This window comes from Sparus aurata, chromosome 2, assembly GCF_900880675.1.
Source record: "Sparus aurata chromosome 2, fSpaAur1.1, whole genome shotgun sequence".
NCBI classification, from domain to species: domain Eukaryota; kingdom Metazoa; phylum Chordata; class Actinopteri; order Spariformes; family Sparidae; genus Sparus; species Sparus aurata.
This window is the reverse complement of record NC_044188.1, coordinates 17,418,639-17,436,368: the sequence shown is the minus strand read 5'-3', so window position 1 is coordinate 17,436,368 and position 17,730 is coordinate 17,418,639. Positions and strand designations below refer to the sequence as shown.

Sequence of the window (17,730 nt, the reverse complement as noted above, 5' to 3'; positions counted from 1 at the left end):
ATGTAATACATCACTCTGTGCAGACAGTAATATTGGAAGGTAATAGATTACTTTAAGTGAGGGTAACTTGCACAACAGTGGAATTGAATAGCAGACCTCATGAGACGTCCCCAATGAGGTCCGCAGACCGCAGGTTGAGCACCACCATATGACCCTGGGCCTGTCTCTGTCCATGGTGCCCAAGTCACACATGGTGGATTTGACAGTGTTTCCCTCTCAGTCACATTTCGATTTTGTTGTTTTGTTTGTTTACTTGTTTACTTTTGCGATCACAGCTGCGCGTCTCCCTTTGTGCTCCCACGCGCTCTGTATCGATCCTCTCCCGGAGTCGACGCGCAGCTGATCCGGGCTGCCCCCCTCCAATCCGCTGCGCCGCTGACTCCGTCGTACGATTTTTTTTTTTTTTTTTCTCGCGTGTTTTTCGCTCGCGGTGGCTTGTTTTCAGCCGCCACACGGCAGCTCGATGTCTCAGTTCGGTGGACGAGGAGGAGGAGAGAGAGGTGCGCACGTAGGGAAAAAAATGGACTGCGCACTCTCCTCTGTCACATCAAGGGGTCTGACAGCGTCCTCCTCCTGGTGATGCTCGGATGCAGCAGGGGCGAGGAGCGGTTCTGCCGGAGGAGCGCGGTGCCGTGTCGCATTTTTACGCAGCGATCCAGCCTCGAATCAAACGGCGTCACATGCAGCTGGAAAGCGCCTCAACGCTTCAGATAAGATGCGCTCGGGTGGATGCGGCAGCACACAGGATTCGGACCAGCACTGGAGGCCAGCATGGACGTTTTTATAATCAAGCGCGTCTATTAGATTTTGGCACTTAACACCAATTTAAAGGTAAGCGGAGGCATTTGCATCGACTTGTTCTCAGCCGAGTTATTGATGTAGCTGCACCCTGACAGCAGGGGTATACTGCTTTCACCCATTTCTTGTTGATTTCTCTGGTCATCAATACCTTATTTATAGCTCCCACATGACCTCGATACAGAACTTGCACTTTCCCCTCTCTACAGGGCTGACACAAGCAATGTACACACCGTCAGAAAAAAAAGTGACATTTAGCAGCTGGAGCTCAGAACTACAGTGGGATATAAAGTTGGAGAATAGTCCCATGCTGAGGGAGTAAACAATAAAAAATCAGCCCCATCCTTCTGATCTGATTCCCTCCCTCTGTGTGTGCGTCTCTCTCTCTCTCCAGACTCAGCCATGGCTGATGAGAGCAGCCTGTCTCGGCAGATCGCGAGTGTGGACCGGAGCGTGGTGTTCCTCAGGCAGGAGCACCTCACCTTACTCCACGGCCTCCACCTGGAGATCCTCTCCCTGCAGAAACGATGCTCAGGTGAGGGACACACTGGCTCCTGCTCTTACAGGGTGACCTCAAAATTCACATTTAGGAAGGCACACTCTGACCTATTCAGTCACCATCTGCTTATAATAAAGGCTTATTCTATGCATATCACTTACACCAAAGGGGAGTTAAGAGATTCACCACAAATATTTATATTTTAATAAGAGCTGCAGGGCTGCAACTAACTATAATCTGCTAAATATACCAAAATGATGAAAAAAATGACAACCATTTCTCAAAGTGACATCTTCATGCTGCTTGTATTTTGTCCAATACTCACATATATTCAACCTTCTATCGCATGTGAAAAAGAAAAGCAGAAAAAGCATCACATTTGAGCAGCCGAAACCGCGTGAGAGTTCACAGTCATGTGTCGATTAACAAACCATTACAGCTAAAATAATGAGCTCACGTTAATCACGGATTTCTTTGTTTGATGCCCTCCTGGTGTTTTGTGCCTCTCAGTTCTTTATTAATCAGCGAGGACCCCTCTCATTTACCCCCCTCTACCCTCAGAGAGAGATTTACAGAGATTTTTTAATTAAAGACATGATGTATTATTGGAAGGAACACAGTTCAGTGAGGTGTTTTAACTCTGTAATAACCCATCAAGCCTGCCTAGAGATGTCTTTCTTTTTTTACGATTCTTTCGAGGCAGATCCTTGTTTTCAATTATTTCACACTGGTTTGATGGAGTACAAATTAAGTACTGCAGTTAAGAGGACCACATGTGCATGCGGGCCTCATTGTTCCTCTAACGTGTGTGTCTGCAACATCAATCAATGCCAGACAGTGACTACATGGTGATGTCATGCTACGATTCATGTAGCCTGCATCATTTCCTGTTTCAGGCCTAATGGATATGCCTTCCATTTAATCAAGCAAGCAAGTGCACTCACATGTTGTGGGGGGTTTCTTTTTTTTAATTTCATTAATTCCCTGGAGGCTTTCCCTGATCCTTTACTAACATGATTACAGATCTGAGCCGAACAGTCACTCTAACCTAAACCTGATCATTATTTCAACCTAAAAACCTTAAAGCAGAGCCTTTAACCCATAATTAATATTTAACCTCGTAGGGGGCAGGTTTGTGTCCACAGAATGGAGGAGAGTTTTGTACAAACTACATAATGCATACATGTTTTTTAAGCACACATCAAGGTTAATCCACAGATCGTATAGCTTCAGTAATCCATATGAACGGCACTGTGGTTAAATAAATGCATGAGAGGAGAGCAGGGGGGAAGGGGCTTGTGTGTGTGTGTGTGTGTGTGTGTGTGTGTGTGTGTGTGTGTGTGTGTGTGTGTTAGAGAGAGAGAGAGAGACAGAAGTGTGGAATGGCTCAGAGCCAATATGATCAGTTGTGTAGAAACTGACTCCTTCCATCACTGTGTAGTTCTGTTGCAAGATCACATCTGGTCAGTAGAGCTGTGATTGGTGGTTCCAGTGTGGTGTGTGGTGTGTGTGTGTGGAGAGAGAGACCAACAAAGAGACTGTGTGTTTTTCATACTGTTTGCTCGTCCTCTCCTCCTCTCCATCTCCCAGTGTCTCCCACTGTGAACGCAAATCGCGGCCCCAAACACTGCTGTTACAGAGTGTTTATTATTTTGTCCACGTGGAGTTAAAGTCATATTTATGTCAGCTCCGAGAAAAACAGGACAATGTGCGGTCAAACCTTCAGAAAGACAAGTAGTTTTCATTGTAGGTGTGATGTAATCAGTGGAGATGTCTCCAGAGAGCTTCTCTGCATTTTCTCAGTGGCAACAAACAAACAAACCATATACCTTCTTCAGCATCCTGCAGCTGCAGGAGTCATTTATCTGCTCCATAGTTTGTATCTGCCCATAATACAACCTTTCATTTCCACATCCCTCAGAGGTTTTATGTGGGACATTATTACACCCCGCTCACTAAAAACACACATCTCTCCCTGCTGAGCATCTTTAAAGCTTCTTATGATGCGACGAGTGAAAATCAGTTAAAAGGTTCTGCAGGCAAATGTCTTTTTAACGGCAAAGTCAGATCAAATAGCCGCTTCGTACCCCCGCAGATTTGCAGTATGCAAGGCAAGGTTATTTGTATAGTGTTTCAACAACATAGCAATTTAAAGTGCTTTACATAAAACATAAAAGGAAATATGAACAGAAAACAAGGCAAACTAAAAAGACACATTAACATCACATTTATAAGAGTAAAATCTAACCCAAAAAGCTTTCAAGTTCTATGGGAGTTTGTTTCAGATATGTAGAGCTTAAACACTGAATGTTACATCTCTGTGTTTAGTTTTGACTGTAGGGACAGTAAGCTGGCCTGTCCAGGACAATCTGAAAGCTCTGGACGGTTCATGAAATCGCAGCACATCAGAAATGTTTCCGGCCTTAAATCAGTCAGTGCTTTGTAAACAAACAGTAGGATCATAAAATCAATTCTTGGACAAGCAGGAAGTCGGTGTAAAGATCTGAGAGCTGGGCTGATGTGATCCACTATCTTGGTCTTGGTGAAGACTCTGGCAGCGGCGGTGTTTTGAACCAGCCGCTGTCTGATCGACTCTGTAACGACAGCGTTACAGTCGTCAAGCCTGCTGCAGATAAACTCATGGAGTCTAAATCCTGATGAGACTTCAGGTGATTTTATATTTGTGGATTGTGAAATTAAGTCTATGATTACCCATTTGGCTTGGTTTGTGGTCTGACTGAAGCTGAGCGCTGACCTTCGCCTGTGTCCTACTAACCCGGAGGATGATGAGGTGCTCTGCGTGGATGGCAGTGCAGCGACTCAGAGTGCTGGGCTCTGGCCATCACTTGTATTCTCAAAGATATGATTTATTCTTAGGCTTTGCACTGAGAAAGTATCAAGACTCCTACTACTTGCAGATTTATTGTCTGACAGATGGCTCTCCTGTTTCGTTGAGGTCTTGTTGGTGCTGATCATACGTACATGTTAGCATTTTCTCGTTGTTGACTCCTTGGGGTCGGAGGTAAAGTAGCGTCATTCCCACACAGTACATTCACTTTATTATTATACTGTGCTTTCCCTTATTTTGGCTGTTCTATATGTGCGGTGGCACTCAGTTTCACCTCCCTGGGGATTAATAAAGTATTTTGGACCATAATGTATCACATCGTATCTTATAGTTTCATATGGTGTGGTATGGTATCGCATTGGAAGTTGCAAACGTCTTAAAACTGTTATTTTATTATCCTAATTGCATTTGGAGCTGTTATTTTTACTCTGTATACACAGTATAGCCTGCTTCTTGTTCACATGGATGATTCCTTGTGGAAGACCTTGAAGGGCAAAATGTTGTCACCCTTATTGGAACAGAAGAAATAAAAAAAGTTTTAAATTCAATAATAAGCAAATTGTTGCTTCAGTAAATATCCACAGTGAACTCCCTGAAATCCTTCTTCATGACTTGGCAGCTGACCGTGTTTATACATGTTGCCAGCATGTATAACTTGAAGTCAAGTTTCTGGCTCGGTTTTAAAGAGGTTTACAGATTTAATTGAAGGCGTTGAGGAGTCTGGAGGATTGGCTGTGAGGCTCGGTGTTGATAGGCTAATGTGGTCTGCAGGTGTGAGAGAGGCGTTTTTCTGCCAGCTCACTGATGTGCAGCCTGAAAGGGTACTGCAAGGTTGAGCTGACGATGTCACCGTGCGTATTAGCTCTGCCTTTTTTTTTTACCGCTGACCTCCGTTTTATTGTTCTACACTCTCTGTGTCTCATCAGCATAAAGCCGCTCACGCCTTTGTCTCCTTGAAGTACGAGCTAAATCAATTTGTGTCTCTTTTGAAATGTGGGCTTTTTCTTATATAATGTGTTCATAGCGTGCCATGGCGATCAATTCGGCGCGTGTCCTTCACGATATCTGTGCAGCATCCAAGGTTGAGCTGTGAAACAAAAACCTTGATTGCTCAGTGAGGATGGAGGAGATATGCCTGACCTACAAAGCATTACATGTTCTGGAAATGTGCTGAGCGCCTCGTTGTCATTGTTTGACTGTTGTTTTAAGAAATGGTTCCTTGAGCTGACTCCCTGCTGTTAAATGAAGTGCTTCTGGCTGTTGTGAATGAGGATAATGACTGGAAAACAGGATTCAGAGTCTCCCAGCATTGGCAGTCAGCGCAATACTTAACAACTAATCAGATTGTCTAGAGCTGTTTACTAAGGGTTCCTGTTTCCCTCCTTTCCTTTCCTTTCCTTTCCCTTCTTCCTTCCCTACTATCTTTCTTCCTACCCTCCTCATCCTTTCTGCCTTTCTCTCTCCATGCCAGCTGCATGGGGTGGGTGTGTTATGCTGACTGCAGAGAGAATGAGAAAGGGTGTGACAGGGAGAGCAAGAGGAGAAGAAAGGCCAGGAATAACACATGTGCTGCTCCACATTTATCTCCTTTTGATTGCAAAAAGCAAAAAAACACAATGTTTTAAAGTATTTTGTATTTTTAGTAAACATCTAAGTAAATGAGAGTTAAAGATTAATAATGTTGTCTGACTCCATTTTAGAATTAAACTAGTTTACGATCATTGCAGTTGACTGAGCAGGCCCATATTTCTGGCAAAGGGAAATAGGGCAATTCTCTGCCACACACACACACACACACACACACACACACATTTCAGTGTTTTTGTGCGTGTGCTGAAAGTAGAGTTTTATCTGCAGTCAGGCCTTTCTGAATTACCATCAACATGACTGACAGCCCAGACACGAGCAGCAGTCTGACCCACGCAACCCCGTCAGAGAAGCTTAAGCTGAAATATATCTGTATCAGGGAACAAATCCAACACTTCTAATAACCAGTCTGATGCATTATCTCCTCAAAAAACATCAACCATTAGTTGAGATATAATCCATCCAGTGCCTCAAAATGCCAGATATCGTGTCACGTAATGTTCGGATAATCCTGATAATGTTCACTTCACTCAGCTCTATTATTACTTCCTCCTACTAAAGTAACAAAAAAAAGTCGCACAATCAAGTTTGTGATCAAACTGTCCAATAAATGCTGAGTGCACAGTGTCTGTCTCTGTTTTAATGGGACAAGATAAAATGACTCAAAGGCGTCCACTAATGCAAGACATAAAAGCCATCCGAACGTGACATGAAGTATAACAGCATGAAAATATCATCTCACGGTGATCCTTTCCAACACGACTGCAATTCACAATATTATCCTGATAATCAGTTCTTAAAACTAAAAGAAGAAACTAAAATATGGTATCATTAATCAATCAATAAATAGTGGTAACCTCATCATCCTGTTGTTTTTTAGTTTGAATCGGTGGTATTTATTTACAAATTAGATTTAACTTTTGGAGGATGCAATGTGCAAGACATATCTTCAGCCATGGTGACAGGCTTAGACAATTCATAATAAACCAGGAAACCATTATAGGAACTTTTTCAAGTCATTAATGGTGCAATATGTAAGAAATGTAGCTTAAAACACTCGAAAAGTCACATCAAAGATGTGTATGTATTATGTTGCAGAGATACATACTGAAGTTAGCATGCCAAGCTTTGAGCTCCCAATCCAGACTGCTAGCTCAACGGCTAACTGAGCTAACTGGCTGACAGCATAGTTAGCGGTTATGCTGGTGATATGCTGCCCCCCCTTATCCTGAAAACCAAGATACAAATCTTTTATCGTCCCATCCCTGATCGGTATCCAGAAGAAACACAAACTGCACAAGCTGAAGGTGGTCAGCTGTAGTTCAGGTGGTTGAGCAGGTCATCCAGTTATTGGACGGTAGCTGGTTCGAATGCCGGGCTGCATGTCAAAGTATACTTGAGCAAGATAATGAACTCCTAATTGCTGCTGATGAGCAGTTGGCACCCAGGAAGTGTCGTAAAGCGATTTGAGCGGTCAGTATACCGGACTAGCGCTATAGAAATGCAAGTCCATTTACTGTTGAAAGTCAACCAGCTTTTTATATTTGTTATAACAAATCACATGAGAACATCTGTGTTGAGCAGTTCTCATAAATATATCATCTTGTAATCAGTCTGCAGAATGTTTTAGTGTGAAACTGTAAAAAAAGACAAACTGTGAAAATGCCTAAAATGTGCCACAACACTGTATAAAGTGTTATTCAGCCACATCAGATGTTTTGATAAATGCGGCTCTGCTTAGGTTTCTTAATGAAAAGCGTTTCCTATCTGTTTGGATTGCATTCCCTCTTGATTGCACAGCCTGTAGTTTTTATCTAAGTGAATATTGATTTCAGTGAGGAGTGCTAAAAATGATAATATGTCTTACTGAGGTTACAGTAAAGGACGTATTTCTTCCTCCAGACTGTGACAAGTAATGCAACATTACTGGTCGAGTCCCTGACACACGGTCTTTGATGTAAAGTTTCAGATTTAGCTTCATAAATTATGTATGAGCTCACTTGAAATGTGCTAGAAAACTGCACCGAGCATCTGTTATGTTCTCCAGCAGCAGCTAACAGAAAAATGTCAGCTCACAGCCTTAATAAGACATTTCAGCACCACAGAGTATCTCAATCGAAGCTATAACAATGTGATTTCATGTTAGGTTTTTTATATATAGATTACTGTCTCTAACTCCTCTTCTGTCTGTTTTTGTCTTTCGCTTGTGGTTTTCAGAGTTGACAAGCGACCTGAAGGTGAATCCTCCTGGCAGAAGCCAAATAGGTTTGTAAAAAAAACTTCCATCTTCCTTCATGCATCTGTTTTTCTTCCTCACCCACCTCCATCATGAATCAGCTCCCCCATCTGTCAAGTGAATTTTATTTATACAGCTCAGGATCACAAATCACAGTTTGCCTCAAGGGACTTCACAAAATCTACAGCGTACAACATCCTCTGTCCTTAGACCCTTGAGTCAGATGAGGAAAAAACACCAGGGAACAGGGCTTTTAATGAGGAGAAAATGAAGAAACCTCATGCAACATCGTGTATACAGAAGAAATCAGCAACAAATCAAGAAGTTTAAACATTATGGGGCAGACAGACACTCAAAGCCCTCTTCTGTATATGATGGTTTATTAATGTACAACTGTAAAGTCCAGTGCAGTCCAATTAAACAGCTCTGCTATGAATTCAGCTTAAAAAATGTCAGTTTTTGTTGACATTGTCAGAAAGATAAAGATAATGCTTTATATTCATTATTGAGGCCGTAGTTTCATTATCAATTAATCTGCTGATTATTTTCATGATTCATTGTTTAGTCTACAGAAATTGGGAAAATGCTCATTGCAATTTTCCAAAGACCAAAGCAACGTCTTCAAATTGCTTCCTTTGTCCAACCAATGGTCCAAAGCCCAAAGACTCTTCATTTATTCCCATTCAGCACAAAGAAAAGCAGCAAATCCTTACACTAAGAAGCTGGAACCAGCGAGTGTGTAATCAAAACTGTCAAACTAGTAATCGTTCATCAGATAGTTGGCAACGAGTTTACCTCTGATCGACTAATCGGTGGTGTTTTACCGGAGGGCATCATATTCAGGGATGGAAGGGCAACTTTAAAGATATATTTGACACAGTTGTTAATTACCTGTTGTAAGTTTAGTCTGTAAAGTAATCCAAGTATCACAATTTTAAAGTAATGTAACTTGATTACTTTCCTTTACTCTTTTACCTCAATGCCAAACATATGTGAATAAAGACGAGAGAAAAGAGAGAAAGATTTACCAAATTTTGTTTAATCTTGACGATGTGTATTTAGAGGGATGTGTGCATGTACATGGTTACAGACTCTAATTACATACTTTTAAAAAAAATCTTAATTATGTATTCCTGTTTTGAATTTATTCCGTTACTCCTCAAGCCTGATCATGTTGTATGTGCTCAATATTCTGCCCTCATGTATGTCAATATTAGAAACACCTCTTAATGCAGTGCAGTCCAGTTTAACACAAACCTCACTAATAAACATGTGGTTAGATTAATTCTTATCTGACAGCATCAGTCAACAGTGAACTTTACTTTCTTTGTAAAGGCAGAGCTGATGTGTACCCAATGACGTCACCGGTGAGTGCATGTGTATCGTAAGTGAGGTATCTGGAGGGTGTCGTCAGATAGGCAGGAGCTGAGCAACACCGCCTCCTCTCAACCATGGAGACCTGGAGGGAAACAGAAGAGGAGCAGCATTCACACAGAGGAGAGGAGAGACAGAGAAACAGAAAGAAGAGGGGATGCTGAATCTCCCAGGAGACAATGATCCTGATTCACGCATCTTGCTGAGGCACCCGTGAGACAAGAGAGGTCCCTGGACGGCTCATGGTCCAGCAGACCTCAGACAAATCTGTGTCCGACTCCCATCCCCCCGGGGGTTTAAGATCCCAGTCAGCCACCCTCCCTCCATCAACCTCCGGACCAAACACAAACCGGCAGTTTTCAAATGCATCTATGTTTACCTATATGTGTCTATTAGTTCCATTACACATATGAGTGATTTCCCTGTGTGACAGAAATTGGTCACAGCTGTATGGGGGGGGGGGGGGGGGCAGACAGCACGCCTCAGCGTATTTGGCTCCCAGCTGACATTAGCAGGACCGTTTGTTGGTGTCTGGATGCAGGGATGAAGAGATAGGCACCATTTTGTCACAGCGAATTAGAGACAGACCGGGGAAAGAGAAGTCAAAAGGCTGTGTGAGAGTGTCAGTGTGTGTGTGCGTGTGTGTGTGTGTGCGTGTGTGTGTGTGCGTGTGTGTGTGTGTGTGTGTGTGTGTGCTTGTAGCGAGAAAAGTGTGTGTGTGTGGGGGGGGGGGCTGACGTGCTTGGCTGCATTACTCAGCTTTTAGCCCTCATCTCCTTTTTCCAGGACAGGTTATCCCCCGATCCATCGATACAGCCCGGCCCTGTGTTCTCTCCTCCCACCCTGACAAATTGATCCTTCCTCGTTTTTTTTCTCCCTGCTCTCGTTTTTCCCCCTCGTCGTCCCAGCGGGGGTGTCCACTTACAGACTTTGCCGAGAACAAGAGAGACGTAGAGCTGGGGAAAAAAAAAGAGAGAGAGAGGAAGAGGTGGAAGGAGAGAGGTAATGAGAGGTAGCAAGGAGGGCAATCAAGGGAAAAGACGAGGCGGCGGAGTGCATTCAGCGGCAGACGCGGAGGAGGGGAGAGGAGTATGGAGGGATATGAAGATCACATTATGTAGTCTATAGTTAGCATATGAGCTCAACTGGGTGTGGTGATGGCCGAAAGAAAAACCTGAGACTGATCAGTCGTCAGAGGATCAATCCTGGAAGACTGAGGATTGAAGAAAGGGACTCAGGACGAAGAAAAATCAGAGATGAAAAAGGACTTAGTGTGATGAAAGGGAAGTTATGCAGATTTGAAATGAAGCAAAAAAGACGAGTGATTAGAGAGAAAGCTCATAAAGCAATCAAGATGTGGTGGAGCCAACATCAAACCCAGAGCTTTTATCAATGTATGAAGCACCTTCTTACATTTAAGCCTCGTATGGATTTCCAGGCTTTAAAGTAGTTTCACCTCCAGCGCTCGCCAAGCCTCCCTCTCGCCTTTTTGGATTCTCCTACCCAGAAACCTGACCTATTTCTATGGGCGGAGGCATCAGCGCCGGCCTCTGTGGATGTAATCTCCTTCTCCTCTGGCAGACTGCAGCTCAGTCAGCCCTGAAGTTGCTGCACTGGTCTTTTCATCCACACCTCCCTCTCCTCTGGGGAATTTTAGTGGTTTGAAAGAGCACAATTGTTGTCTACAGAAGCAAAAAAAAACAACAAAGAGCAGCAGCATACTGCGTTAAAACCTGACCTTGGCGGAGAGGGTGAAGTTCATGTCTGAGAGGAGGCCCCAAGTCGTGTTTTGTTTCTTGGGAGCAATGCCTGAATCAGCACGAGCAGATGTTCAGATATCAGACAGCAGACTATTTTTTTTGACGTGAGAAAGTGAATAGTGTTTAGTGCAGGGCTGTTGCATTGAGTTTGGATTTAAAGGGATTTTATGTTTTTATCTCCACCCCTTGCATATTGAGATAATTGTTCAGGTATGTAAAATGATATGATGTCCAACCTTGAAGTATTTCTGAAATTATTCTGGAAGAAATTTGACTGTTTCATTTATGTAAAAGACACTTCTGTGTGTCACACAGCTATCCTCAAAATGTGACGACACCTGATGATGAGGAACAAATATGGATTTATTGCCCAGCTCTCGTACAGCCTGGCAATTGATTAGCCTTCCATGTGTGTGTAATCTCCATCTCTAAACCCATTATACTCCGTACAGCTCACAGATAATCCTCATCTGATGATTTTCCAGACACTTCTTCGGATCTATATTTAACTGAGTGGATTGCAGCCTGAATATGATCTGCACAATCTGAGCTGTGCCTTCATGATCATATGTGCCAAGGATTAGAGCTGCTGTGGCCCAACAAACACTCCGCTTTAGATAAACTGTACTCGCTCTATTGTGCACAGCCTGTACTGAGCTGTGTGTTGTTTATAAGTGTGCTGTTTTTTTGTTTTGTTTTTGGAGCTTGTGGAAAAAGCATTCAGATTTCTTACATATGTTCATAATTAACAAAAGCACTTCTGGTCCATCTCTGTGTCAGAGTTACAGGAGGAAGAGGAGCTCCTGGAGGCCAGCTGTCGGCGCTTGGAAAACCGTCTGGCCGAGCGCGATTGCACCTTAGGAGAGCTTCGTAAGGAGCTGGGTCACAAAGGGGCTTTGGTGGGAGCCCTCCGAGCCAATCTCAAGGAAAAGGAGCGCCACTTCCTGGAGGAGCTGAAGCGCCGCAGCCACTGCTCCACCATCCTCAACACAGAGCTGCAGAAACAAACCGAGGCAGCAGCATACCTCTCCTTCCAGCTGCACGCTGCCAGGCAGAAACTACACCACCAGCGGATGCAGCAGAGGCAGGGACTCCTTGCCAGAGCCAACAGTCAGGGGCCCCAGTGCGATGCCGAGCTGAACTCTCCACAGATGCCGTTGGGAGCCTCCCCTTCCTCTCCTGTGGTTAAACCCAAGCGTAAGAGTGCTCGGGCGTCTTCAAGGGTGGAGCGTGCCCGGGAGTGTGTGCCCATAGAGAAAGTGATGGGCCCCGCTGAGCCCACAGCCATGCCGGACCCCGCACTCTTCCTCCACCCCCGAAGGCACCGAGCTCGCTCCAGGCACACACAGAGACAGCCTCCACTGGGCCTGGAGAAAGAGGATGAGGAGGATGGAGGTGGTGAAGGGCCAGTGGAGCCCCAGGAAGAAGCTGCCAGACTGGTGTCTTCAGCTGCAGCGCCCCCTGCTGCTGAGACGAAGGCAGATTAGCGACGACTGTGACCTGTGCTTTTAAAAACGATTATCTCCTGTCAGACTGTTAATGCTGTTAACTGTTGTTCTGCACCTTGACTGAATTGATACTGAGACTGGTTTTATCTATCGAATTATATCACACTTATCGTAGACACTTTTTTTAATATGGACTTTGATATAACCTTAATTAACTTGCAAAGCAAAACTCAGTGTCACTTTAAGTCGGTCTAAATGAAGTTAGATGAATTATCTGTTTACACTGGTGTCACATGCTCAGTATACTGTGGGGCCTTATTTCAAAGCAGCCCCTGTTTGGATTTATGGGCGACGGTGAGTTTGAACATGGCAGCAGCCATTTTTAGGGTGGACCAGGAGCAATGTTGTGTGGCCCCGACCAACTGTGACCCTTCAAGGCTGATCATAAATCAACCACGTGACCAAACGTTTGTGTGGCCCTGACTGAGGCACAGCTGCAAATATCTGAGGGCGTGTGCACGTCTGCGTGAGTCCGCCATGTGAAATAATATAGCCTGGTAGGAAAAAAAAACAGGAACAGATAACTTACAAACATTTTATTTCTTGTCCGAAATTTAAACGATGACTGCTGCTGCAAAAGAAATGCACACTTCATATCCAATGCTCTGGAAGGTGTCCATAGAAACTATTTAGTAGGACGAAACATCACAGTCCATTTTATCAGAACTCATAACCTCAACTGACTATCTGGGCAACAATTGTCTAAACTCTAACATAAAATCCTGACCTCAATGACAGAAGGAGAAACAGAATTGGACGCAAGACCTGCCAACAGTTGCATTTGTCTCAAACCAGTGTGCAGCGTATTAAGTGCACGTAAATGTAGCAACAATTCAACAATTCAGTTGAGTTCAAGTGACCAAAAAACAAACTTTAAAAATAGATCTTAACTTATTAAACTATACACTTATGTATTAACGATCATGATTAAAATCAGGCTAGGGCTCCAACTAACAGTTATTATTATTGTTACTTTCTCAATTAATCCATTCATTTTTTTGGTCTGTAAAATGTTGGAGAATAGTTTAAAGGGTCGATCCGTGTTTCCCAAAGCTTAAAATGTCGGTCTGTTTATTGTCATAGAGCCGTGAAAATCAAAACAATCCAAAACAACAGAAAATATTCACATTAAAAAAGCTGGAATCAGGTGATTTAAATTTACTTTAGATCTAGATTAGTCAAACTGATGAATCCATTATCAAAACTACTTTAACAGTGGTAAAAATACTTTTAAAAGAGACATATGACAGAATACATACACATACAGTATCAAAATGTATAAATACCTAACTCAATTAAATCTAATTCTCCACCTCTCATTATTACTTACAAGAAAACGTCTTTCTCATAATCGTAGAATATGTTAAACATGATAAGTATTTAATAAAGCAGCTGTCAAAAGAGAATAATTTCTTCAAAGACAAAAACTCACGTGTTGTTTTATCGATGATCAGACAGCAGCAGTGTTGGATATGTTCAAACTTTGTGTCTTGGGATAAACAAAACAACATTCAACGTGTGTGTTTTACTAAAAATACACCCTGAGGCTCACGTGTGCTCATGTTAGATGATGGTGGGCTGGTTGGACGTTGTGTTTCACTCAGGTGTGGTTTGTGTACAAAACACACACACACAAAACTACTTCTACTTCAAATAATTTGTGTTTGGGGTCGTTGGGGTTTTTCTTCTCACCTCAGGAAAACTGGACGAAGGAGGACCACGACTGGAGGTTTTCGGCGTGTCTTGAACTGAAGCGTCATCCTTTTTCCACTTTTACAGAAATTCCCAAAGCAGCTGTGACAAAAATGACACCAAGACAGTGACTGTGTGCTGTAAATGACAGGAAGGCAGGCTCAGCAGAAAACTGTGTTTGTGTGTGTGTGTGTGTCCTCTGTTATCAAAACACATGCAGATGGTGGCCCCTAGCGTAATAAGGAGCAAATGGCATCTTGAAACGGAAAAAAGAGTAAAAAATAAAATATCACTTTAATTGACTACACTTAATGTAGGAAACACTTCTTATGTTAATGCTTCTTTGTTGTTTATTTAGTTCTGTGTACTGTAATTACTGCCTTATAATAGAGGAGGTGTGGACGTAAAAAAATGCAGTGTGGAAACTTAAGGTATTGTTCTTTTGTTTCTGAAACACTTTTATAAGACTGTTTGGTTTTTGGGGTATATTACTGTATGTAATGTGTCGCCTCAGTTATTTTGGATTCACAGTCGGTCTGTACTTGAGCCACGATGTAACTGAGCATCAGTAACTGCAGTCTTTGAAATGAGCCTTCCTGTAGGACTGAGTTTAATTGTGATCAGCCGCTGTGAGGCTATTCTCACAGTTTAGTTTAGTTTTTTCGCAGTATATCCTCAATGAAGCAATATATCAGTATATTTATATATTATTAGTCGGTCACGTCTGCTGGTTTAAGGGCACTCGAAGTGTTAAAATAGATTTTATGATTGTTTATCTTTCTATTTTGTAATTATTGAGCCCAGTATGTTTGCTTAATTGAAATGTCTGATGGGTTGTTTTTATTTCTGTTGATTGTCACTGAATCAAGTGAGGACATGCTGCATGTGAAGCAACGTTAAAGGAGACATATTATGCTCATTTTCAGGTTCAGTATTCTATTTTGGGTTACTACTAGAATAGATTTATACGCTTTTTTGTTTTAGCTCCCGTCTCTTTAAGGCCCGCCTCTTGAATACCCAGTCTGCTCTGATTGGTCAGCTCGCACACGTCTGAGCCAGCAGCGCTTACTGTGTCGCTGGTTGGCTCTGTTGTGTTTTCAGCTTCTGGTTAGCTTCACTTCTACCGTGAATATTGCATAAATTATGCAAATGTATGACATGCTTACGTGGTATGATGTCAAAGAGTCACAGAATTAAAGGCGGGACCACTGACGAGGCGTTTTGGGAGCAGTGTTTTCTGTGGGAGAGAGGAGCTTTTGTTGGTGCAGACTTTTTAACTTTTACATGCACAAGAACATTTGTTACACACTGAAGGATGGGAAAAAAGCATAAAAGGTCTCCTTTATTATGCCACATGAGACTGTCTGGATGAAAATGAACTGAACCTGTCTCCTTTTTGAGTAAAAATCCAAATGTGACAAGGATTTTCATTCACCTCTCTGCTGGTAAGCCATTAGCATGACTCAGTGCACTGTTCTTCCTCAAGTTTTACAAGACGGTGGGGAATGAAAGTACAAACCTGTCTTGTTGAGAGCTATTTTTGTTTTCCCAACAGGAATCCTGAACTTAGACTGTTAGACTTTCATGTCCTCATCATTGCTCCACATGTCATCCAAATGAAGCGGCAGGTAGATTAAACTCTCCATCCACCTTTCATAATCGACTAAAACACCCCACATGCAACATTTCAGCATCAACTCTCATTTTAGATAATGTATGCTTTGGTGTTATATAACAAACTGGATAAATAATCAAAATACTGTTCGCCTGCTTTGAGGGAAAAATGCTAATGTGACCAAAGAGGCCCACCAGTGAAATTAACATGAAGACGGATGGTGTGATGCCTTAACGAAGATGTCTTTTCATGAATATTTCAGCTAGTAAATCTTCACAGCCTGATTTGCTTTCTTCTACTTTTCAGAGCATCTTACATCACTCAAACAAAAAACAAGAAAGCAGATCATTTACTCACACCCACAGGGAATGTCTTCCATCTTTATTATACGCCTATATACAGAAAAAACCCCAATCCTCATAATAATAATAATGACCAGAAGTGTCAGTGGCGGCGTCGTCTCCAGGTCTCGTCCTTGGTTGAGGTCGTAAGAGTTTATTTTGCATCTTTCAGTGGACTGTGTGTGGCGCCATAAAGCGTCCTGTTTGACATGTTACTTGGTCTCTAGCAATAACGCTGTGTGGTACTCAACATAGAGACGTTGCTCTGGCTCGTTGTATGGTTTGGTCGTCAGGTGAGCATAAGCTACTGACTGATTACCGCATATACTGTGTTAGCTTCCTATAGTGATCTACTGTACACATAATTGGAATAAAATGAAGGATTGTCTAGTCTGCTGCCTGCTTCTTATTTTTGCCTGAAGGTTTACCTGAAAACCCTGATTTAAGAGAAAGGGTGAATACATTTGCAAGTGATTAAATGATGGAACTGGATCATGTTTTTGTTTTATTTGGATAACTTTGGATAATTTTCAGAATGATCAACATTTACACTGGTAGGTTGACGAATAGACACATAAAACAGCACACACACATCAACAACAACCAAATAAAGCAATGTTTGTTATTTTAATAGTTAAAGTCGGTGTGGTTGCAGTCTTAAATATCAAAAAATCTTTATTATAAAACATAATATGATATGGGAGTAATTCATCGTTAAAATTGCACTAAAATGTATTTAATTCTTTATATTATTCTCTTTCACATTAATTCACTGCAGCAGATCAGTGCAAATAACAAAATATTATTCAGGCCTTTTAGAAATGCAAAGTAAAATGCTTTGGATTCTTCTGAGAAAACCATATTTCTGGTAAGAGACAGCGACTATATCTCCATGAAGACTCCTGATAAAGTTGTCCCTCTAAAATATATATTTTTAATTTTTTTAATGAAAATTAGAGAGTTTCAAGCTCAAACTTAAAGCTCTTAAAATAAGCAGTTCTTACTTAAAATAATGTAAAATATTTTAAACAGACAGTGTTGACATGTGTCCTTTGACGGACTGGAGTCCCAGTTTGTTTTATGGCATCAGCATGTAGACAAGTAGATGTGTGTGTTTTGATAGTGAGGTGAAGGTGCTCACACATTGTGCAGCACTGAAGCGATCATTAAATACACATGATTGTGAAAAGTAGTTTTAATGATGGCTTGTATCTTTGAGCACATACTTTTTCAGTTCATTCTTATTTAATATGAAATGTGTCTAGCAGCTTCCCCTCAGTAAGATAATTAATGAAGTCTGAAAAGACACGATTGTGATCACTCTTCAGTGGTGAAGAGAGGAAGCAGAGTTACAAATGAGTTTGTACAGAGTGTCATGGCACTTTCCTATCAGATAAGAGGCATGGATTTTACTCTCATGAGGTTACGGTTAAAATATTTTGGAGCTGGATCTGACTGTCCCCAAAATAAAG

General features: G+C 42.1%; 1 protein-coding gene across 1 annotated transcript; it reads left to right on the top strand.

The window, feature by feature from the left end:
• Positions 1-148: 148 nt before the first annotated feature.
• ccdc92ba (coiled-coil domain containing 92Ba) lies at positions 149-16,653 on the top strand. The gene is made up of 4 exons (XM_030440834.1): positions 149-831; positions 1,193-1,333; positions 7,950-7,997; positions 11,883-16,653. Exons 2-4 carry the CDS (start codon positions 1,201-1,203, stop codon positions 12,587-12,589), a joined length of 888 nt encoding a protein of 295 aa, XP_030296694.1. The 5' UTR covers positions 149-831; positions 1,193-1,200; the 3' UTR covers positions 12,590-16,653.
• Positions 16,654-17,730: the final 1,077 nt, after the last annotated feature.